The 23,731-nt window shown below is 39.9% G+C and overlaps 1 protein-coding gene and 1 long non-coding RNA gene across 3 annotated transcripts; one reads left to right on the top strand and one right to left on the bottom strand.

The window, feature by feature from the left end:
• Positions 1-1,353: 1,353 nt before the first annotated feature.
• Positions 1,354-14,379, bottom strand: DNTTIP2 (deoxynucleotidyltransferase terminal interacting protein 2). Of its 2 annotated transcripts, none has more exons than XM_033195676.1 (7): positions 13,539-13,688; positions 10,725-12,319; positions 7,821-7,959; positions 5,006-5,101; positions 3,950-4,114; positions 2,554-2,663; positions 1,354-1,819 (listed from the first exon to the last, which is right to left on the bottom strand). In XM_033195676.1, exons 1-7 carry the CDS (start codon positions 13,608-13,610, stop codon positions 1,726-1,728), a joined length of 2,271 nt encoding a protein of 756 aa, XP_033051567.1. In that variant the 5' UTR covers positions 13,611-13,688; the 3' UTR covers positions 1,354-1,725. The 2 variants fall into 2 exon arrangements, with proteins under 2 accessions (XP_033051567.1, XP_033051568.1); XM_033195677.1 differs by having other exon boundaries at positions 1,655-1,819; positions 13,014-14,379.
• LOC117074334 lies at positions 13,808-15,942 on the top strand. The gene is made up of 2 exons (XR_004433550.1): positions 13,808-13,901; positions 15,530-15,942. It is a non-coding gene; the product is annotated as an uncharacterized LOC117074334 (long non-coding RNA).
• Positions 15,943-23,731: the final 7,789 nt, after the last annotated feature.

Here is a 23,731-nt window from a genome sequence, read left to right as displayed (position 1 = left end):
TTGCAATCTATCCATCTGACAAAGGGCTAATTTCCAGAAATCTACAAAGAACTTAAACAAATTTACAAGAAGAAAACAACCCCATCAAAAAGTGGGTAAAGGATATGAAACGACACTTCTCAAAAGAAGATATTTATGCAGCCAACAAACATGGAAAAACACTCATCATCACTGGTCATTAGAGAAATGCAAATCAAAACCACAATGAGATACCATCTCACACCAGTTAGAATGGTGATCATTAAAAAGTCAGGAAACAATAGATGTTGGAGAGGATGTGGAGAAATAGGAATGCTTTTACACGGTTGGCGGGAGTGTAAATTAGTTCAACCATTGTGGAAGACAGTGTGGCGATTCCGCAAGTATCTAGAACCAGAAATACCATTTGACCTAGCAATCCCATTACTGGGTATATACCCGAAGGATTATAAATCATTCTACTATAAAGATACATGCACACGTATGTTTACTGTGGCACTGTTCACAAGAGCAAAGACTTGGAACCGACCCAAATGCCCATGAATGATAAAGAACATGTGGCACATATACACCATGGAATACTATGTAGCCATAAAAAAGGATGAGTTCATGTCCTTTGCAGGGACATGGATGAAGCTGGAAAGTATCTCAGCAACCTAACACAAGAACAGAAAACCAAACACCACATGTTCTCACTCATAAGTGGGAGTTCAATAATGAGAACACAAGGACATAGGGAGGGGAACATCACACACTGAGGTGTGTTGTGGGTGGGGAACTAGGGGAGGGATAGTACTAGGAGAAATACCTAATGTAGATGATAGGCTGATGGGTGCAGCAAACCACCATGGCACATGTATACCTAGGTAACCTGCACGTTCTACACATGTACCCCAAAACTATTATTAAAAAAAGATTTCATATTTGCTGATATCTCAAGGAAGCAGTATGCTGGAAAAATAGAGGTGAAGTGAATAGTAACATAAAGGAAGCTACAACTCACCAAGTATCAACAGAAATGATCAACACTCCTTGGGTGCCAGAAACCAGCTTAGCCAGGGTGCATACTTGTATCACTGGAGAAGAGGTAAGCTGGGTTAACTTCAAAGACCCCCTGGCCAACTTAAAATTATATTGTTTAATCCTGTTTTACTTGGACCACAACACTGAATCTGGATAAAAACCAATTATTCCTTTCTGTTTCAATTGCCAAGCAAGGAAAACAGCTCTTCTGCCCAAGCTTTCTAGGTCATATTCTTCATATCTTTGTATCCCAACTTTCTGGATCTGAATTTTATAGCTAACAATAGGGCATTGCCTCTCTACCATCTCCTGTCCCCTACACAGAGACACACACACACACACATAAAACTCTTAATTACAATAATGTTTATATATCTTTGATCATTTTTTTAAAGTTCTTTGAACATGTTAGCAAACTTTATCCTACCTTTTAAATTTTCTTTAAGCATTGAAAACTTTACAAACCATCAGTTATCTTAAAATGGTTGAGATTCTTTTTCCTTTTTTCCCTTAAAGAGTCTACACCAGGGTGGGTCTTTTAGACACCCCTATTTTCTAAGGGCATGTAATCGATTCTCAAATCAACTTTTTCCAAATAGAAATTCCTGTACCAACAGGGCCAGTCTATGGTAAATTAATTTAGATGATGGTGTTAGTTTTCAAAATGCCTTTAATAAGCAAATAAAGGGGCGATGTAAAATGTGGCAGTTTGCTTGGTAAATCTTAATTGCGAAATTTCTTCTTCTTTCGGAACTTTTTTCCTGCTGCATTTGCTGCTTTTTCAGCCATGATCTCTAAGTACTTCCTTCGGTTGTATCTGAAAAGAAAAATCAGAACTTTATGTTTGATATATCAGACATTAGAAGTTAATATAATCTTGGGGTAAAAGTTGGGAATGGAGTGGTGGACAAGACAAGTGTAATCTCTGACCTCATAGCGCTTGCTTGCAATCTAGGGAGAAAAAATGGCAACTGTACTTGGAAGACTTTCCTACTATATGCACTATATCCATCTATCTATCCATATATCCATATATCATCTATATCCATATATCATCTATATATGCACTATATCCATCTACCAGGCTGTATCAAATGCTTTAAACATTTTTGATGGATAAAAATGCAAAAATCAGGACTACAGCAAAACACACTTAACCTGAAAATCCACAGTATGATATATTTCTTAGAACCGACCAATGGTTTTCAAAGTGTGGTCTGTGGAGTAGACCCTTTCAAGGAATTCATTAGGTAAAAACTATTTTCTCAAGAATACTAAGGCATTCATTGCTTTTTTCACCCTCATTCTCTCATGAGTGTAGTGTTTTCCAGGGGCTATGTGATGCGTGGTATCTGCAGAAGCAGGTATGAGCCTCTGTCTTTAGTTAAGCCACACATTAGAGAGATTTGCACTAAATTATTTTTCATAGAAATACACATGTTAATACGTTATGGATTATTTTAAATGAGTTAAATTATCTGAAATTTTATAAGTTTATACATATTTTAAAGCAAAGTATACATATTATAAAATAAATATAAATTCCTCTACCTTCTGAACTCAGAATCAGCCAGCAGTTCTTCCACAATAGTTCTTTTCCTTTGCTTCTTGGGAATTCGTGAATGGTAGAAATCAGCTGGATTGTCAACAATGGTTCCAATCTGTGAACAATTGATTGAAATAAGTCATGTACTACCTGAGTGCCAAGATGCTTTCACACTTCAGTGTAGCTCTAATTATATTTAGAGAAAGGAATGGAAAGAACAAGCTTACATTACACTAATAGTAATGTAAATTTTGCCACTTATTTAAAGCAAAAAAAAACAAAACAAAAAAACACACTGGTGCTACTAATTATGTTTCTTCAGTAGTTTATAGTAGATCCAAAATTTATTTCCTAACACTAAATTCATGATACACAGTGTAACTAAAGGAGAAAAGTGGAACAGATAATATATACTTTTTGTTCTAATTTCCCAAATCAATGAATTAGACACATAAATTCTACTACATACCTATGTTGTTTCCTAGGTCATCACAAAGGCTGCCAGCTTAGCCTACTTAGTGATCATTCTGTATGTGTTCATACACTCAACTAAATAAAATTTACAGTGATTACTATGCAGCAGGCAGTGTCTTACATGTTAGGGAAACAAAGACAACATCTGGTTCCCGCAGTGAGGAGCCCACAGTCTTAAGGAAGCGCCACAAAAAAGTAACTAAAATATGAAAGCATAACGTGCTAAACAAAACACTACAGATGCTCTGAAGACAAAGTGATGAACTGTACCTAAGAGAGGTAAGGAAGATTTAACAAAGAATGACAATTTAGCTTGAATTTATATGGGTAAAATTTCACCAAGTAAACGAGAACCATGGATATGCAAAGTCAAATAATGCAGGGACTGGTATGTACACATTCTGACAAGACTGAGTAGCTGAGTGTGTTGGAATTTGCTGGGCTATATGACAAAAGGCAGGTGTTGGGTATGGATTATTAATGGCTAAATGAAGGGATACAGACTCAATCCTATGTCATAATTCATCACTGAATGTTTCTGAGCAGAGGTGTAACATGAACAGATGAAAACATTTTAAAAACCACCTTGAATTAGTACACGATACCCTCTTTACCCCTCCATCCTGTATGGACTCTTGCTGTTAGGCTAGTACTATTCATATATTCACATACGGAACTTTATAGGTTCAGCAAGTTTTAGCTGACCTGGAAACCATTTGTAACACGATCTCCCTAATGTGATCAAATTAAAAGTTAGTGGCTGAATTGGGTTATGGCCATTATTATATGGCCTATGCAGATATGGTTCATACATTAGGCATGCACAATGGAAATATCCTCTATTTCAGGAGTAAATTTTAAAGATCACTATAGTGCTTTCCAAACTGAAATTCACAGATCATCATCACTATTCTGTTTGCTTCATACCTGGAAGTACTTGGGGAAGCCATCTCTATCATTTTTCTTGTAAAATCTTTTTGGGTCCATGCTGGCTCTCATCTTCAGTGCTTTGAGATCATTTTTCAGTTCATTTGTCATTTCTGGAGCTTTCATACCAAACCAGCCATCCCCTGCTGTTTTTTGTCGTTCTTCCTGAAATTATGATTTCAAAAATAAACATTCTAACAACTAAGGGTATATATTATAATTCATTTCCCCTGAAGTAACACATACAGAAAATTTTGTGAATTAAAAACAAATGGTTGCTTTACTGAAAGCACTTATGTCCAGAATCATAGAAATAAAAGGAATTAAATCACAAAAAGTGACTTCTCTGCTAAATTAGGCACAGGATTATCAGTTTCATAAATGAGGGCTCCGTAAAATCTATTTTCTGTCTCAAAGAGTAACTGCTGACTTGCTGGGAGAATAACACACCACTTCCAATTTTTATTGTCTAAACAGACTATATGCAGTAAGCGAATGTACAAAAACACCTTCATTTCTAGAGCTTATATGTAAACATTTTTATTCAGTCACCCAGGAGTCTCAGAAAACCACTCATACAAGGATCCAGAAACTTGTGTTGTTTCTACAATAAAACAAAAAACTACTATTCTTTTGAAAACTCCTAGCAAGTTACTTAATTTTGTTTCATTCATACAACAAATATTTAGTTAGTGCCTACCATGTGCCAGGGTGCTCCATATATTAGTAACATTACTAGAGTACCATCCTCAACTTTCCTCCAAGCTCTCTGGATAACTAGTTGAAATGGCAGATAGAAGCAATCTATCTATCTATATATATTAAAAAAAAAAAAAAACTCTACTTATATATGCACCATTGTGGCTGCAAAGATGTGAAAATCTATACATAATGTGTTCATGGTACTACATTTTACAGCCCTTAGAAATCTGTAATTATTTTCTTTGGACTGATATACAGACCAACAGATACAGTTTAATTGTGCAGTTATGTTGTATAAGTTGAAAATACATAGTCAAACATATCCAAGCATTTTAATTAAGTCACTGTACTTACTCTGCGTTTTTTCTGAAGTTGATACTTTGATTCACTATATGGTGGAACACAGTGGTTTTTTTCAAACTCAGGTGTAATGACAGCTTTCTGCAGAAGCTATAAAAACATAAAATTGGTTTTAAAATAACGTCAGAATGTTATATAAGTTTTTCAACAGTTTAAACTTATGTAAGTTTTAAAATTTTTAGTCAGCCTGGCAAAGTGGCCCACACCTATAATCCCAGTGCTCTGAGGAGGCCAAGGGAGGAGGATCACTTGAGGCCAGGAGTTTTAGACCATCTTAGTCAACATAGCAAGACCCTGACTGTAAAAAAATTGGTTGGGCATAGTGGCACACACCTGTAGTCCCAGCTACTCAGGACGCTAAGGCAGAAGGATCACTTGAGTCCAGGAGCTTGAGGCTGCAGCAAGCTATGACTGTGCCACTCACTCCAGCCTGGGTGACAGAGTGAGACCTTGTCTCCCCCCACCCAGCCCCCAAAAAAAAGAAAAAAGAAGAAAGAAAAAAAAGACCAGGCACGGTGGCTCACGCCTATAATCCCAACTCTTTAGGAGGCCAAGGTAGGACAATCACTTGAAGCCAAGAGTTCAAGACTAGCCTGGGTAACATAGGAAAACCCCATTTCTCCAAAATAAATAAATAAATTTGTGCAGTCAAATCTGTTTATCTTTTCCTAAATGATTTCTGTACTTCTGTTACTTGACTAGTACGATTATATTCTCCTAAAACTGTGTGTGATTAAAGGACCTCAGCTTAATTAGTATTTTTCTCAGTACAAAAACCAAATAAGACTGCTCTGTAGCCCTCAAAATAGTTTACAGGAATATACTACAAGCATTAATTTGGGACTGACATTTGAAATGATCAACTCAGAAATTAACTGTCAGCTACCCAATTCAGGTTCAGGCCTAGAAGTTTCTGTGTGGTACAGGTAGTCGTCTAGGCTTTCCTATCCCTCATAAAAGGGGGCATGATATTTACTTAACAAATGATTAAGAGTTTGCTGGGTGTGGCCGGGCGCGGTGGCTCAAGCCTGTAATCCCAGCACTTTGGGAGGCCGAGGCAGGCGGATCACAAGGTCAGGAGATAGAGACCATCCTGGCTAACACGGTGAAACCCCGTCTCTACTAAAAAAATACAAAAAACTAGCCGGGCGAGGTGGCGGGCGCCTGTAGTCCCAGCTACTCAGGAGGCTGAGGCAGGAGAATGGCGTGAACCTGGTAGGCGGAGCTTGCAGTGAGCTGAGATCCGGCCATTGCACTCCAGCCCGGGCGACAGAGCGAGACTCCGTCTCAAAAAAAAAAAAAAAAAAGAGTTTGCTGGGTGTCAAGTGCTGTACTAGGCTCAAGGACAGTGATTCTCAATTGGGAGCATTTGGCAATGTCTGGAGACATTTTTGGTGGTGGTGACAAGGAAGAATACTACTGACATCTAGTGGGCAAAAGATAGGGATGCCATTAAACATCCGACAATGCACAACACATTTCACAACAAAATTATGCAGCCCAAAACATCAGTAGTGCTGGGACTGAAAAACCCTGTTTTAGGAATATAAAGAAAAGATGGTAAGTTAACATATCACATGATCAATAATGAATCAGATCTATGCTAGAAGTTATGGAAACACAGAGGGGCTGTGAGGAAGGACTGGAGGTAAAATGTTCTCCAAGGGCAACGATCAATTATTTTTGCACTTGCTTGGGGAAAAGCAGGGTAACTTCAGGCAACTACAGGAGTCTTCAGTGGCAAGAATAGAGCAGATGACAGTTGGGTGGGGTAGAAAGGTACCTTGAAGGATTTAAGATAATACTATGTCACATCTGTGTGTGGTGTGTTTTTTGGGGCAGGGAGGAGACGTGGTCTCGATATATTGCCCAGGTTGGTCTCAAACTCCTGGGCTTAAGCAATTCTCCTGCCTCAGCCTCCTAAAGTGCAGGGATTATAGATGTGAGTTACCTTGCCCAGCTGAATTTGTGTTTTTAGACAGAGAAATCTAGAAGTACAGAGGATGGCTTGAAGATGATGATGAAAACAAGATCAAAAAGGAAGCCACTGGGGTAGTCTAGATGAGAAACAAAGGCCTGTACTAGCTGGTGACAGTCGCTTAAAAAGGAGGAGGCAGAGAAAAAATCTTCCCCTAGAGGCTTGGTGACTGACTACAAAAGGAAAAGAGATTTTGGTTTCATTAGCCAGAAGAGAGAATACAAAAAAAGAATTCCTGGTTCAGGCAGGGAAAGGGGAATTAGTGAGGTCAAGTGCCTGAGGACATCTAAATGAACAAATAGACACTTGGATTTAAAGGTCTGAAAGTGAAAGTGAGAGGCATCAAAGCTAGAAAATACAGATTTAGGAGAAAGCAGTGCAAGGTGTTGGATAAAGCTAAGGGTTTGGGTAAGGTTACCCTAACAGTAATTCCTTCTGAAATTATATGTAAAATGTTTATATGCACATGTGTATTTTTTTCCTGGTGGAAGAGGAAGGTATTCACAGCTTTCAGATTCTCAACAGAGTCTACATTAGTTAAGAACTTAAGAACTAAAAGTATAGCAAGAAAAGGGAAGAAAACAAAACCCCTGGGATCATAATTGGTGGGTGTAAGATGAGGAACACTGACCCCGTATTGATTTATTTTAAAGCATTATCATTCATAGATAGGATTTTATCGTAAAAAGAAATGACTCTTTTAGAGAAGGAAAAAACTAACACATTACGCCAATGTGGTTTCACTGTAGGAAAATTAAATCTTTTACCAAGGACTAATTTCTAAAAGTGATTGGTTAGTTCTGTGAAAACCTAACAGCACAATTAACTTACCTCATTTTTCTTTTTCTCCTTGATCTGTGTTAGGGTTCTCTTGTTAGACTGTAGTTTATCTGCATTGAAATTAATATACAAACCACCCAACTGCTTGATACTCAGACCAGGGTCTATGCTGCTGCTTGTCAACTTTAGACTGAAAAAGAAATCATGACTTAAAGATCAAGTAATTAAATCAAAATGGAAACAAGTAAGATTGCATTTTAAAAAATCACTTATTCTTCTCTTGTATTGTCCACGATAAAGGAAAAAAAGCATATTATTTTTACAAGGAATTCCTGAAAAAACTCTAAATAAATAAATTTTTCATCATTTTATTTTATTTTTTGAGACAGGGTCTCACTGTTGCCCAGGATGGAGTGCAGTGGTGACCACTGCAGCCTTGAACTCTTGGGACTCAAGTGATCCTTCCACCTCAGCCTCCCTGGGTGGCTGGGACTACAGGTACGCACCCCACACCTGGCTCATTTTTTCTTTTCTTTTTTTTTGTAGAGACAGAGTCTCAATATGTTGCCCAAACTGGTCTTAAACTCCTGCAAATAGATATTTTCAATCTAGTAAAGTCATTTAGAAGAAACTCTGGATGCACAATGAATTAAACCAAAAAGGTGTTGGAATTTATTCCAAATTTATTCTCCAGATTTTCTTAGAGAAGATCAAGGCAGGCCGGGCGCGGTGGCTCGTGCCTGTAATCCCAGCACTTTGAGAGGCCGAGGCGGGAGGATCACTTGAGATCAAGAGTTCAAGACCAGCCTGGCCAAAATGGTGAAACCCCGTCTCTACTAAAAATACAAAAAATTAGCCAGGTGTGGTGGTACACGCCTGTAATACCAGCTACTAGGGAGGGTGAGGCAGGAGAATCTCTTGAACCCAGGAGACTGAGGTTGCAGTAAGCCGAGATTGCATCACTGCATTCCAGCCTGGGTGACAAAGCAAGACTCTGTCTCAACAACAAAAAAAGAAGATTAAGGTCATATAAAATACCAATAGATTTCATAAAGAGATTTTATAAATTACAGAAAAGAAAATAATATACCTGATGATTCAACTTCATATATAGGTAGTGAGTTAATAAATGTACACATCTTCATTTCTAAAACTAATGAGAAAGGCAGGTTCTTGAACTTCCAAGTTATCAACATTTACCAACATAAATGTTTTTTCCTGGGTGACTAAGGGCATTTGCTAGTATCTCTAAAGTGAGTCTCGAACAGCAATGAGCGTCCATCCCACAGGAGTGTTTTAAAAATACAAATGTCATACCCTAGACCTACTGAATTGGGATCTTCTAGAGTTGACCCGGGCTCTTGTTATATTTATGTAATAATTTCTACTTTATATTATGGAAGGGTCCTTTTTAAGCAAGTACACTTGGACTGACAGTAACTTTCCTCCCTAATTATCCATACACACCGAGTAGATGAAAGCATAATCAACCTCTACTGGAAAGTGAAATCATTCTTGTGCAGTAATTCTCAACCCTGAATGTATGTATGTAGTCCCCTGGCTGGAACTACAGGCACATGACACCATATCCAGCTTAGTTTGACTCAATCTTTTTTTTTTTTTTGAGACCAAGTTTTGCTCTGTTGCCCGGGCTGGAGTGCAATGGTGTGACCTCAGCTCACTGCAACCTCCACCTCCTGGGTTCAAGCAATTCTCCTGCCTCAGCCTCCTAAGCAGCTGGGTTACAGGTGCCCGCCACCATGCCCAGCAGGGGATAGTCTCGAACTCCTGACTTCAGGTGATACACCCACCTCAGCCTCCCAAAGTAAGTTTGCACTCAATCTTAAATGATCATTTGACATTATGGAACTCTAAGTTCACAAATACAATATTGAAAAATACTCACAATATTGATAGACATTCAGGATACAACCTGAATGTCTATCATTACTTGAATGGATAAATTCATTGTTGTATAGTCATACAATGGAATACCACTCAGCAATAAAAAAGAATGAACTACTGGTATATACAGTAACATGGATGAATTACAGAAACAATATTCTGAGTGGAAGAATGCAGGCAGAAGAGAGTACATATTCTTTTTTTTTTTTTTTGAGACAGGGTCTCACTGTCACCCATGCTGGAGTGCTGTGGTACGACCTCAGCTCACTGCAACCTCTGCCTCCTGAGCTCAAGTAAGTGATCCTCCCACCTCAGCCTCCCCAGTAGCTGGGACCACAGGTGCTTTCCACCATGCCCAGCTTTTTTATTTTTATTTTTTTTTGTAGAGATGGGTTTTTCCCATGTTGCCCAAGCCAGTCTTGAACTCCAGGGCTCAAGCGATCCACCTGCCTTGGCCTCCCAAGGTGCTGAGATTACAGGCACGAGTCACTGCTCTTATCACATACAAAAATATTAACATATGATGTCCTTTTTTTTTTTTGAGACAACATCTCCCTCTATTGCCCAGGCTGGAGTGCAGTGGGACAACCATGGCTCACTGCAGCCTCAATCTCCAGGGCTCAAGCAATCCTCCCACCTCAGCTTCCCAAGTAGCTGGGACCACAGGCGCACAGGGCACCACACATGGCTAATTAAAAAAAATTTTTTGTGTGTAGAGATGGGGTCTCCCTATATTGCCCACGCTGATCTCAAACACCTACTTGGGCTCAAGTGATCCTCCTGCCTCAGCCTCACAGAGTGCTAGGATTACAGGCATGAGTCACTGCATCCAACAGATTTCTAATGTCACCAAAAGAAGCACTTTTAGTTATGACTGCTGGGAAACAAATGACTAAAATAGGTATCCAAAAAGACAAGGGAAATGCTGGATAGAAGAGTTATTCCATGAAGAACCCAAGGCAGTGATTTTCTCGTTCCCCAGGCTATTTCATATTTTCATGGTAACCACTTGAAATACATGTATCAAAAACTTACAAAGGAAAAACTTACAGTTTAGCCTTTGTGCTATTTAGTAGGTCTTCATCACTAAACTCATCTTCATTTTCGTCATGGTCTGATGAATCTTCTTCACTTTTTTCACCCTCTTCCTCTTCTTTTTCTTCCTCAGTGGCAACCTCACTTGCCTTGTCTTCCTCTTCCAAGTAAAAATTTTTATCAGCACTCATTCCAGGAGTTGTGTCAATTACAAACAATGCATTGTCACATGACAGACTTTCTGTATCTCCACTTAATGACTCCCTTTGGCCACTATTTTCAACAAAACATAAAGTATCCTCTTCATTCTCACTGTTTTCAGACTGTTGGCTTTCATCACTGCTGAGAACTAATAAGACAGAATTATCTTTACCCTGAGATGTGTTGGGCGCAGATGTGTATAGTTTGGTATCACATTCAAAATCTACATTCCCTTCACTGTTCATGTCTTCACTGACACTTATAACTGTGGACTCTTCTTCATCATCACTACAACCACAATCACCAAACTCTGTCAGGTCACTTGCTTTTATGGGGCTCTTTTTCTTGTCATTCCACCTGCCTACTTCCACAGTTGCAAATGTTTGAGTTAATGATTTCATTATAGCCTCAGAGTTCAGATTAGAGTGCACTGATACAGCATTTTTATTTTGGGGGGTTGAATGTGGCTGAGAAAATAACTGTTGAAGGCTAATGTCCTGAAGTTCAGAAAGATTCTTCAGCTGAGAACTTTTCTCATTAATTTCTTTCCCCTCATCTGTTATTCCATTGGCATCTTCATTCAAATCCTTACAATTCTGTTTTGTTTCTTTAAGAGATTCAACATTGGCCTGTTCTTGCACTGTTAATATATTTTCTGAACTTCTGTGGGAGAAATCATCATCGAAGTCATTATTATAGAAATTTGGCTTATTTATCTCAGAAAGAGATCTTGCTTGTAAATGGGAAGTTGGTCTGGTATCTGAATCCTCTGAATTCCCAGGTGTGCCCACGATCTGTTTCTCATTTCCTGGTACCATCTTACTATCTTTCTTTTCAGTTTGTGCCTTTAATTTCCTCTGCATACTCCTGGTTTTTCTAGTTGCAATTTCAGAGAATGAAATGTCTGAGCTTGATGTCTCAGCAACAGATATAGCTTCTGTATGAGATTCTTGGCTTGGATCTGTCCGAGATTTAGCCTTACTTCTTCTGGTTCCTGTCCTTTTTTCTGTGGGAAGCATAATTCTAGAAATACCTGAAACATGAGATTCTGCTTCAGAGACTATTTCTTCAGTGTAAGACTCCTTTGTTGGAGTTACTTTCGGCTTTTTCCTAACACTAGACACTGGGGAGCATGCAATTAAGATCTGCCTTCTCCTAGTTACCCTTACAATGGTATCATGGTGCTCAGACCCAGAAGAATAATTTGACTCTGCCTCAGAGGTCTCTCCATCTGTAGATGGTTCAGTACCCTTTGGTAGTGAGCCTATAGTTCTGCTCTTCCTCTTTCTAGCTTTAGGAGTTCTAGGGATTGAACTTTGTTTCCCAGTGGTCTGTGATTCAGCAGTAGTTCGGGCATCAGATCCAGTACTACTTTCTGGATGCTCTTGAATCCCATTAGCAGCAGAACTCTGCAAACCAGAGAAAACACACTGTAAATTAGGTAGGGCTGGAACAAGGGCAAAGCAAATGAAGTACTGACCCCAAAAGCTAAAACCCAGTAAACAAGATTACCTTTAAAACAAAAAACAAACAAAACCCCCGCCCAACTCATGATTTTTAAAAAATCAAAATTTGGCAGGGCGCGGTGCCTCACGCCTGTAATCCCAGCACTTCGGGAGGCCGAGGCGGGTGGATCACGAAGTCAGGAGTTCGAGACCGGTGGGCCAATATGGTGAAACCCCGTCTCTACTAAAAGTAAAAAAATTAGCCGGGCGTGTTGGTGTGCACCTGTAATCCTAGCTACTTGGGAGCCTGGAGCAGGAGAATTGTTGGAACCCGGGAGGCAGAAGTTGCAGTGAGATGAGGTTGCGGCTCTAGCCTGGGCACTGCACTCTAGCCTGGGCAACAGAGCAAGACTCCGAATCAAAAAAAAAAAAAAAGAAAATTTAAACACTGGATCCAACCCTGCATTTACTTCACTTGCCTCATCCTTCCTAGATGTAACTTCAGAAGCAGAACAATTAAAATTTTTCTGTTTAAAGTCAAATATAATGGGTAGAGGAACATTCTGACCCACCTATAGGAGAAGAGGGGGAGAAAAGGAATATTAACTCTGAACAACGGTGTGTTTAGGAACACACTGATGGAATCAGCCGCCCTTACCTTTACGTAAGGAAAAAATCGCCGCCGCTGCGTTCCCTGCATCGCAGAGTCAGAATGAGACAGCCGACTGACGCCACTAAGAGTCACCAGGTGACGACACCACAGCCCTCCTCACGCCTTAAGGAGGTGACGCTGGACAGCTGCCAGCCTCCCCACGTGAAAACGAAGCTTTTTTTTTTCCAGTTCCCCTAAATGGGGCTTGTGCATGGTGGCCGAAATTAACCCTCCTTGGTACCGTGTTAACAGTATGGTTTAAAAAGCTTGAACTATGCTTCTGCATTAAGGAGTTGAACGACCCAAAGAAAGTTATCTAACCTCTCTTCCATACTAAAAACTGCCTTAAAAGACAGTGGTGAGGGCTAGTTTTCGTGACAGTCTTAGCACGGGGCCAGGGAAACCCAAGCGCGCGGCAAGCTGGGGTCCTCTGTCGGCAGTCCTCACCCTTAAGCGGACCCTTGCGCCGCCCCGCCTGCCTGAGCGCCGCTCTGCGAAGCGGGGAGAAGTAGGAAAGACTGGATTTCCTACCTTCTGCCCGGAACTTTCAGCCGACGCGGCTTGGATGCTGGCCTTAGCCCGTGCCGATCTGGTAACCACCATCTTTCCGGCTCCCCCGCGACCACCACTACGTCCCTCTTCCCTGGCGCTCCGGAAATGCGTCAGAGAACTGCCTCGAGCGCGTTTTCCGCGCAGATCCGAGAGCTCGCGAGAATCTCATACCTGCCTTCCCCCAGCCAGTTCAGGCTAGGGCGGTCAGAGACCAAGGGAGTGGGTTTAAGTGTGCGCTTCAGAGCTGTAGAAGACAAGCCAGATTTTTGCTGACAAAGACCTTCAGGGGGGCAGCGAAGCCCGCAGTGACAGAGGGCCTTAGCGTACGGGTTCACATGAATTGTAAAAACGCACCTACAGGCCATCCGTTCATTTGTTCAGTAGAATCGTTTGAACCCGGGAGGCGTTCTTTCATTTCTATGTTCTAAAGAGCTTAATGTAGCCCTTGGTGTGTTCAAGGGAGACGTTTAAGGCATTTGTACTTTTTTTTAAAAAGGCAATATTTACTCGTGTATTGTTTGTGACGCTAAATATAAATAAAATAAAATTTAAGGACTTGGTTGGGGTAAAAGGGATATAAGGTGCCCGCAGGAACTCGGAGACAAAGTAGAAAGCTATATAATCTAAACGTGAGATGATGTTTAGGGATTGGGAATAGCAGAAAAGAAAAAAACGTTAAAGAAATTGTAAAGGAGAGGAATAAGGTTTTGTTGTTGTTATTGTTGCAGTGAAAGGAAGAGAATGACCAGAATCAAGAGGTTTTTTTTTGGTTATCTTTTGGGATAAAAGGTAGAGGGCTACGTTTGAGGGGATGGAGGATTGAAAAAATAAGTAAACGCAAATTATTGTTGGAGGTGACAAAGGATGGATGAGTGCCTCACCAAACCTAGTCTCTACTTATTTATAACAGAAAATCAATTTTTTATTTAAAGTCACAGAACACAGACTTTGGTGGACACACTACTTCTCAGCTTAAATTGCTTATTTTATAGTCTACCTTGCAGCCAAATGTGGCTACGTGACTACGTTTTAGCCAATTAGGTATAAATTGTGTGCATGTCTTTAGGGACCGCATCTAAAAGAGAGGAGGCCGTCCCTGGCTTTTTTTTTTTTTTTGGAGACGCAGTCCTGCTCTGTCGCCCAGGCTGGAGTGCAGTGGCGCAATCTTGGGTCACTGCAACCTCCGCCTCCCGGGTTCAAGCGATTCTCCTGCTTCAGCCTCCCGAGTAGCTGAGATTACAGGCGCCCGCCACCATTCCCGGCTATTTTTTTTTGGTAGTTTTAGTAGAGACGGGGTTTCACCATGTTGGGCAGGCTGGTCTTGAACTCCTGGCCTCAGGTGATTCGCCCGCCTCGGCCTCTCAAAGTGCTGGGATTACAGTGTTGGGATTACAGGCGTAAACCACCTCGCCAGGCCCTCGTGACCTTTTAAAGTGCATTTTACTTCCTGGAAAGTTGGGTTCACTGGTTTTCAGGCAGCAAGTTTGTGCCATAAGGATGAAGGCATGCTTTAGAGATGGCATAGCAGTGAGATGGAAAAATCAACTTGTGGAGCTGCCCTATGAGCCCTCAAGTGCCTTCTAGATTTTTCACCTGAGGAAAACACCTTGTTAAAAGCCACTGTTACTTACAGATTTTTCTTTTATTTTATTTTTTTTTTTTTTTGAGACGGAGTCTCGCGCTGTCACCCAGGCTGGAGTGCTGTGGCCGGATCTCAGCTCACTGCAAGCTCCGCCTCCCGGGTTCACGCCATTCTCCTGCCTCAGCCTCCCGAGTAGCTGGGACTACAGGCGCCGCCACCTCGCCCGGCTAGTTTTTTGTAGTTTTTAGTAGAGACGGGGTTTCACCGTGTTAGTCAGGATGGTCTCGATCTCCTGACCTCGTGATCCGCCCGTCTCGGCCTCCCAAAGTGCTAGGATTACAGGCTTGAGCCACCACGCCCGGCCACTTACAGATTTTTCTATTTGCAGCCCAGCCTAATGCTAACTGAAGGACTGGATAATAAACAGAGATGTGGCTGTAGCCAGAAAAGAATGCACCTTCCTTTGAGGCAGGAGGGAAGAGTTGATATTTGAAACAGAGAGGAGAATGTGAATGCAAGTATGTTCAAGTGGAGTGAAGAAGAGAAGATTTTGGATAGATAATAGCTGTTATTATCTATCCAAAAGAAGTAGATGATACATCTCAGAAGAATGGAAATGGTTTAGATCAACTTTTGTGGCAAACGTGGTGAAGAGCAAAAATAAATTTTAGTAGGGCCAAGTAGCAGTGAGATTATGTAAGAAGATGAACAGAAGAGAAAGGCTAGATTTGAAGAGGAGACAAATTGTGTAGAAGGAAAGTGAACCAACTGGATGTAGGCTGCGGAGATCAAAGCATCAAAGAACAACAGCATCAATCATAAGAGTATTGGCCACTTAATATCTGCTGGATACTAGTTACATGCTTTACATGTATTCACTCATTTAATCTCCACAACTTTAATGTGAGCAAATGCATGGAAATAGAAATTAAGATGACAGAAGTAGGTGTAGAAAATTGGAGAGAATATTAGAAAATCATTCAATGTCTAATATTCACTTGCAAGTATGGCCCTTTCAAGTAAAGAAAAAGAAAAAGGAAAAACAAACTCATATATAATCTAAGGTCAAGAAACAAACATAAGATATGAAAATTTTCAGTACATATTCATAATATGAGAAGATTGAGCTGGTCTATCAACAAATCTACCATAGGCAAAAAAAAGTGTTTTTACATGGGCTTACCAGGTTTGCCCTATTCTTTGCCTATCTTCTTTATCTGAAGTGGATTTAGGGCAAATATAGTATATCTAATTTTAGGTAAATATAGTATATACAGTACAGTTGACCCTTGAACAACATGGGTTTGAACTGGGAGGTTCCACTTATGCACTGATTTTCTTCTGCCTCCACCACCACTGGACAGAAAGACCAACCCCTCCTCTTCCTCCTTAGCATACTTAACATGAAGACAAGGATGAAGACCTTTATGATGATCCACTTCCACTGAATAGTAAATATATTTTCCTTATGATTCTCTTAAAATTTTCTTTTCTCTAGTTTATTGTAAGAATGCAATGTATAATATATACAACATATAAAATATATATAATCAACTAGTTATCTGCAAGGCTTCTGGTCAATAGTAGGCTATTAGTAGTTAAGTTTTGGGGGAGTCAAAAGTTATCTGTGGATTTTCAACTGTGCAGGGGGGTCAATGCCCCAACTCCCACATTTTTTAATGGTAACCAATACTATTACTCAGGCCTAAAAGGAAATTTACCTTAAATAATCTATATTTTATTAATTAAATCCTTAAACTGAAAGGTCAAAGCTACCTGGAATTTTAGGCATTAACCAAAAGATGACAGTTTTAGTGCATGAGCCTTCTAAAAATACATACTATTCTGCATTGTTACATGTAAAACATTACTATTAAAATTAAGTTTGACCTGTAAGATGGTCCAGTGATCCCATTTTCTGGTCTTCAAACCTTTGAATGTGGGCTGGACTTAGTGACTTCTAATGAAACCAATATGACAAAAATGATGGATATCACTTTCAGGATTAGGTTAACAAAAGGCTGGCTTCTATCTTGCTCTCTCTCAATCATTCACTCTGTAGGAAGCTACCTGTATGTTGTAAACTGTCCTTTGGAGAGAACACCGTGGCAAGGAACTGAGTGAAGGAGGCCTCTGGCTTACACCCAGTGAAGAATTAAGGAACTCAGTCTGACAATGTGTGAGGCACTGAGTCCTGCCAACAACTACACAAGTGAGCTTGGAAACAGACCCTCAATCCAACCTTCAGGTGAGACTGCAGTCCTGACTTATCTATTGCTGCATCTGGATGCCTCAAAGTCATCCAGATGCAACAATAGATAACCAGTAGTTATAGATTAACTTCGTCTCTCCTGAAATTTCAAGTAAAATAAATAATACAGGCCGGGTACAGAGGCTCATACCTGTAATCCCAGCACTTTGGGAGGTTGAGGAGGCAGGATCACTTGTGCCCAGGAGTTTGAGACCAGCCTGGGCAACATAACAAAACCCCATCTCTACAAAATATATATAAATTAGCCAGGTATGGTGGCATGCACCAGTAGTCCCAGGTACTTGGGAGGCTGAGGTGGGAGGATCACTTGAGCCCAAGAGGTTGAGGCTGCAGTGAGCCATGATCATGCCACTGCACTCCAGCCTGGGTGACAGAGTGAGACCTCATCTTGAAAAAAGAAATAATACAGTATATACTCATGTCTAGCTTCTTTCACTCAGCATAGTGTTTCTGTAATTCATCCATGTTACTGTGTACGCCAGTAGTTCATTCTTTTTTATTGCTGAGTGGTATTTCATTGTATGACTATACAACAATGGATTTATCCATTCAGCTGTTGATAGACATTTGGGTTGTATCTGGTTTTCAATATTGTGTTTGGGGACTTTTAGAATTCTGTAATGTCAAATGATCATTTAAGAGTGAGTGCAAACTAAGCTGGGTGTGGTGGCATGTGCCTGTAGTCCCAGCAACTTGGGAGGCTGGAGCAGAAGGATTGTTTAGTTCTGGAGTTCTGTGCTGTAGTATGCAATGATCACACCTGTGAATAACCACTGTACTCCAACCTGGGTAACATAATGAAAACTGATCTCTATAAAAAACAAAAACAAAAACAAAAGAACAAAGATTGAATGCAAATACAGACATTTCAGACAAACAGGATCTAGAAAGTTTACTGTCCCTAAAGATCTTTGGTAAAGAATTACTAAGGAGGCTAGGTGCTGTGTCTCATGCCTGTAATCCCAGCACTTTGGGAGGCTGAGGTGAGAGGACCGCTTGAGTCCAAGAGTTCAAGACCAGCCTGGGCAACATAGCGAGATCCTGTCTCTACAAAAATAAAAATTAGCCAGGTGTGGTGGTGCATGTCTGTAGTCCCAGCTACTTGGGAGGCTGAGGTGGGAGGATGGCTTAAGCCTGGGAGGTTGAGGCTGCAGTGAGCCATGATCATGCCACAGTACACCAGCCTAAGAAACAGAGTGAGATCCCTGTCTCAAAAAAAAAAAAAAGTGAACTTAAAAGGAATAGAATGCAAGAATCAACAGTGAGCAAAGAGGGAAAAGAATGAAAGTAAGTAATATTCATTGTAAAACATGAACCTTAAAATAATGGACCAGCAGACACATCAAAATCTTACATGACATTTTACACATTTAGTCATTGCTGAGGAAACATGTTAAAGCTTTTGTTGACTTCTCTGGTAGCGGAACTGCATATGACCATATCCTGATATAGTCAGAGGAGATAGCAAGTTTTCATCTTTTTGTAACATGTGACTTTTCCAAACTTAACCTACTTTTGTCTCAACAGAAGCCATTCCTTTCTATAAGAATAAGCTTTTGAAGGTGTTTTCCTTGAACTTCTAAAGTTTACATATTAACTGCTCCATCATTCAATAAGGGCATATTTACAAACCAGGCAAACAAGGGTTTCTGCCCAGAATGCCCACCACACCTTGTCATCTGACCCTACTCTAAAGCTAATTTCTTCAGGAAAGTCTTTCTTTTTTTTTTTTTTTTTTTGAGACGGAGTCTTGCTCTGCCGCCCAGGCTGGAGTGCAGTGGCCGGGTCTCAGCTCACTGCAAGCTCCGCCTCCTGGGTTTACGCCATTCTCCTGCCTCAGCCTCCCAAGCAGCTGGGACTACAGGCGCCCGCCATGTCGCCCGGCTAGTTTTTTTTGTATTTTTTAGTAGAGACGGGGTTTCACCATGTTAGCCAGGATGGTCTCGATCTCCTGACCTCGTGATCCGCCCGTCTCGGCCTCCCAAAGTGCTGGGATTACAGGCTTGAGCCACCGCGCCCGGCCAGGAAAGTCTTTCTTATCCTTAACCTGCTACTCAGTCCCACTTCCTTCCACATGCCCCAATCCTTTTCACTACTTCTATCAACAGATACAGCTTTTTTTTTTTTTTTTTTTGAGACGGAGTCTTGCTCTGTCGCCAGGCTGTAGTGCAGTGGTGCGATCTTGGCTCACTGCAACCTCTCACTCCCTGGTTCAAGTGATTCTCCTGCCTCAGCCTCCTGACTAGCTGGGACTACAGGCACACGCCACTATGCCTAGCTAATTTTTGTATTTTTAGTAGAGAGGGGGTTTCACCATGTTGGTCAGGATGGTCTCGATCCCCCGACCTCTTGATCCACCTGCCTCGGCCTCCCAAAGTGCTGGGATTACAGGTGTAAGCCACTGTGCCTGGCCTTTTTTTTTTCTTTTCTTTTTTTTTGGGGGACAGAGTCTGGCTCTGTCACCCAGGCTGGAATGCAGTGGTGCGATCTTGGCTCATTGCAACCTCCACCTCCTAGGTTCAAGTGATTCTTGTCCCTCAGCCTCCCAAGTAGCTGGGATTACAGGCATGTACCACCATGCCCGAATAATTTTTGTATTTTTAGTAGAGACAGGGTTCACCATGTTGGCCAGGCCGGTCTTGAACTTCTGGCGTCAAGTAATCTGCCAACCTCAGCTTCCTAAAGTGCCGGAATGATAGGTGTGAGTCACTGCCAACAGAGGCCGCCTTTTATTGCTCTTATTCATATACAGATTCCTCCCTTTCCCCCCAAATATACCGTATGTTCCTTGAAGATAGGAGTTATTTTTCATCTGTGTCCATCTGTAGCACAGTGCCTAACACATAGCAGGCATTCAATAAATCTTTGTGGAATGAATGAATGCATAAATAGCTTTATGATTTGGATGTTTTAAAATTATTAATTTATTTTCAAATCATACTTAGAGTTCAGATAGTTCAAAAATCAATATAATGCTTCAGGATGCTTCCAGTTATTGAAAAAACCCAATTAAAAATATACAACTCATACTTTATTTCGGTTACATTCATACTGTAGGTAATATTAAAAATTATTATAAATATTTAATAATGCTTTATAATTTGCTATTATAGTACATCACTACTGACACAAAAAAGTTGACTTATCTAATTAAAACATTTTCCCTTCCTATGTTTCTAATTCTGAAAACTATAAAAATATTAAAGTCATGTTACATATTTTTCAAAAATAAAACTGCCATATCCCATTGCCAACTTTACAGGAAAAAGGTATACGTTCTGGTATAATAGGAAGTTAATGATGAAAAAAATAGGTTCAGAATTTTAAGTTGGTATATTTGAATATGAAAACATAAATGACACAAATGGTTTAAATCCTCATTAAAACAAGCTTCACATTTCTTCGAATGCATATTTTGCAGAAGGATGAACTGCTAGCCAACATACAATAAATATATCAATTGTTTACATTCTCAAATATTGAAAATACTGGCTGAAAAATCTAGAAAGACAATGTTAAAGGAGCATAATTAAATAAGCCTTAAACCTTTTATCATTGAAAATTAAGATCCTAATTTTAGTTACTACTTGGCTCTGGTATGGGAAAGTCTGAACTATTCATGCAAAACAGAATAATTTTTTATTTTCCATTTTATACATAGCTGCTATCCAAATGATCTTTTTTGAAAAATGAATAATTATTAGCTATTATTTGTGATTCAAGTTCTAGCAATGGCCATCCCTAAATGGATATTCTATTAACGTACTAGCACAATATGGTCTTTCACATCATGTGAAAATACTTGCTGCTTTTGGTGACTACAGTTTCATGGATGGGAATTCAAGATAGACTCATAATAGAACAAATTCCAAATTACAGTACATTGTGTTAAAGTAAGGCTCCAGTGTATTTTGGAAATGTAATAAACAAGCTACAGCTTTTTTTTTTTTTTCATATTTACTGGAAAAAAAACAATTATATAAACTTCTTCTACCTTGGTCACACTGGATTCACATCTCCTCAGAAAACATCTGTTACATAAACTATTGATGACTTAGCTTTCAGTTTTAAGTAATTATTTGGTAGTATTACCACTCTATTTTATGGCTTTTTAAACATTAAGTCCTTAAATATTTGAAAAGTGTTCACTGTATTCTGATAGTTCATGAAAAAAAGATGTGAACATCAGCTTAGAAAGCTTATATATAAAGCCTTAAAAATCAGTGTTTTAAAAGATTATTCAATAATAGAAAATCAAGAGTACAGAGGTAAAATTAAAAACTTATTAAAAAATTCCATACACGATCCCCTTCAGAAAATGAATCTATAACCTTGCTTCTTTGTGAAGAGTTGAGGGTGCGTGTAGGAGATCACCAAAAAGCTCTGCTGAAGTTTAGACACATTAGCAACTACGTTTTTTTCCCCCACTTTCAAAATAACCCTTCAAACAATCAATTTTTATAAGTCCAGGGTTATAAAAATAATAAATGGGATATTAAAGTTCCCTCTTAAAATATCTTGGCCTGTTCACTGTATAGATTTAAAATAAAATGAACACTTGTTTCAGGATTTATATGAAAAAATGGGCATTTCCAAAGGTAAAGATGAACTATATATATATATTTAATAACATTACAATTAATATAAAGGCTAGAAGGCTTAAGTAGCTCAATATCTAAACAAGTTTTACCAGGCAAATCACATGATTTCACATAATTTCTTCTTTTTTTTTTGAGACACAGTCTCGCTCTGTTGCCTAGGCTGGAGTGCAATGGCGTGATCTCAGCTCACCGCAACCTCTACCTCCTGGGTTCAAGCAATTTTCGTGCCTTGCCTCCAAAGTAGCTGGGATTACAGGCGCCTGCCACCACACCTGGCTAATTTTTGTATTTTTAGTAGAGACAGGGTTTCACCATGTTAGCCAGGCTGAGCTCGAACTCCTGACCTCAGGTGATCCACCAGCCTCGGCCTCCCAAAGTGCTGGGATTACAGGCAGGAGCTGTGTCCAGATAGATTTCACATAATTTTAATGATCAAATTACCCAATCAGTAAACCAGAAAATCTTAGGAAAAGGGTCTATTATATTTATTTTGAATATGGAACCATAGTTCTTTTTCCCTAGGTTGAGAAAACTTGAGCGAAATTAGTTTTATTTGGGTCCATGGTTTAAAAGTATTGAGACAGAAGAGATGTTTATTTATTTATTTATTTATTTTTGAGATGCAGTCTCGCTCTGTTGCCCAGGCAGGAGAGGACTCACTGTAACCTCCCCCTCCCGGGTTCAAGCGATTCTCGTGCCTTGCCTCCAAAGTAGCTGGGATTACAGGTGCCCGCCACCACGCCTGGCTAATTTTTGTATTTTTAGTAGAGACAGAGTTTCACCATGTTAGCCAGACTGGTCTCAAACTCCTGACCTCAGGTGATCCACCCACCTCGGCCTCCCAGAGTGCTGGGATTACAGGCATGAGCTGTGCCTGGTCAGATTTTATATAATTTTAATGATCAAATTAGCCAATCAGTAAACCACAAAATCTTACTTAGGAAAAGGGTCTATTATATTTATTTTGAATATGGAACTATAGTTCTTTTTCCCTAGGTTGAGAAAACTTGAGCAAAATTAGTTTTATTTAGGCCCATGGTTTAAAAATATTGAGATACAAGAGATTTTTTTTTTTTTTTTTTGAGATGGAGTCTCGCTCTGTCACCCAGGCTGGAGCGCAGTGGCATAATCTCGGCTCACTGTAACCTCGGACTCCCGGGTTCAAGAGATTCTCTTGCCTCAGCCTCCCGAGTAGCTGGGATTACAGGCAAGTGCCATCACACCCAACCAATTTTTGTATTTTAGTAGAGATGGGGTTTCACCATGTTGGTCAGGCTGGTCTCAAACTCCTGACCTCGTGATCCGCCCACCTCGGCCTCCCAAAATGCTGGGATTACAGGTGTGAGCCACTGCGCCCAGCTGAGATACAAGAGACTTTAAAAGAAGTTTTCAAACTATTCAGGTTACAGACACAAATTTATAGAATTAAGGAGATTTATAGTGTACATCAACATTCATAGCTTATTTATTTGCAATTTTGTGGTTCTGAAACTTATGAAGAATTATACTAAATGACCTATATAGTCTCTTTTAGCAATAAACTTTCAATTATATTACTCTGCTTTAAAATAGTTAAGACGATATCTCAAAGTTGTTTAAGTAGATAATGTTGGCCCTGAATTAAGGATTTTTTTTTCATCCCCTTTCTGGCTTTTAGTCCTTCCTAGTCAGTTATTAATGGGGAATAAATATCACACATTTTACTCAAGTGATTCTT

Source organism: Trachypithecus francoisi, unplaced genomic scaffold (genome assembly GCF_009764315.1).
Source record: "Trachypithecus francoisi isolate TF-2019V2 unplaced genomic scaffold, Tfra_2.0 Lachesis_group5, whole genome shotgun sequence".
NCBI classification, from domain to species: domain Eukaryota; kingdom Metazoa; phylum Chordata; class Mammalia; order Primates; family Cercopithecidae; genus Trachypithecus; species Trachypithecus francoisi.
This window is presented reverse-complemented; position numbering and strand designations above follow the sequence as displayed.

What these genes read in the sequence shown, in the direction of transcription:
- DNTTIP2 (XM_033195676.1), bottom strand. Translation starts at nt 13,610, where the DNA reads ATGGTGGTTACCAGATCGGCACGGGCTAAGGCCAGCATCCAAGCCGCG. An exon ending in AATAGCACAAAGGCTAAACT is followed by an intron (nt 7,960 to 10,724) that starts GTAAGTTTTTCC and finishes TTTCTTTTTCAG; the next exon opens with TCTAAAGTTGACAAGCAGCA. An exon ending in GCTTCCCCAAGTACTTCCAG is followed by an intron (nt 2,664 to 3,949) that starts GTATGAAGCAAA and finishes AATTGTTCACAG; the next exon opens with ATTGGAACCATTGTTGACAA.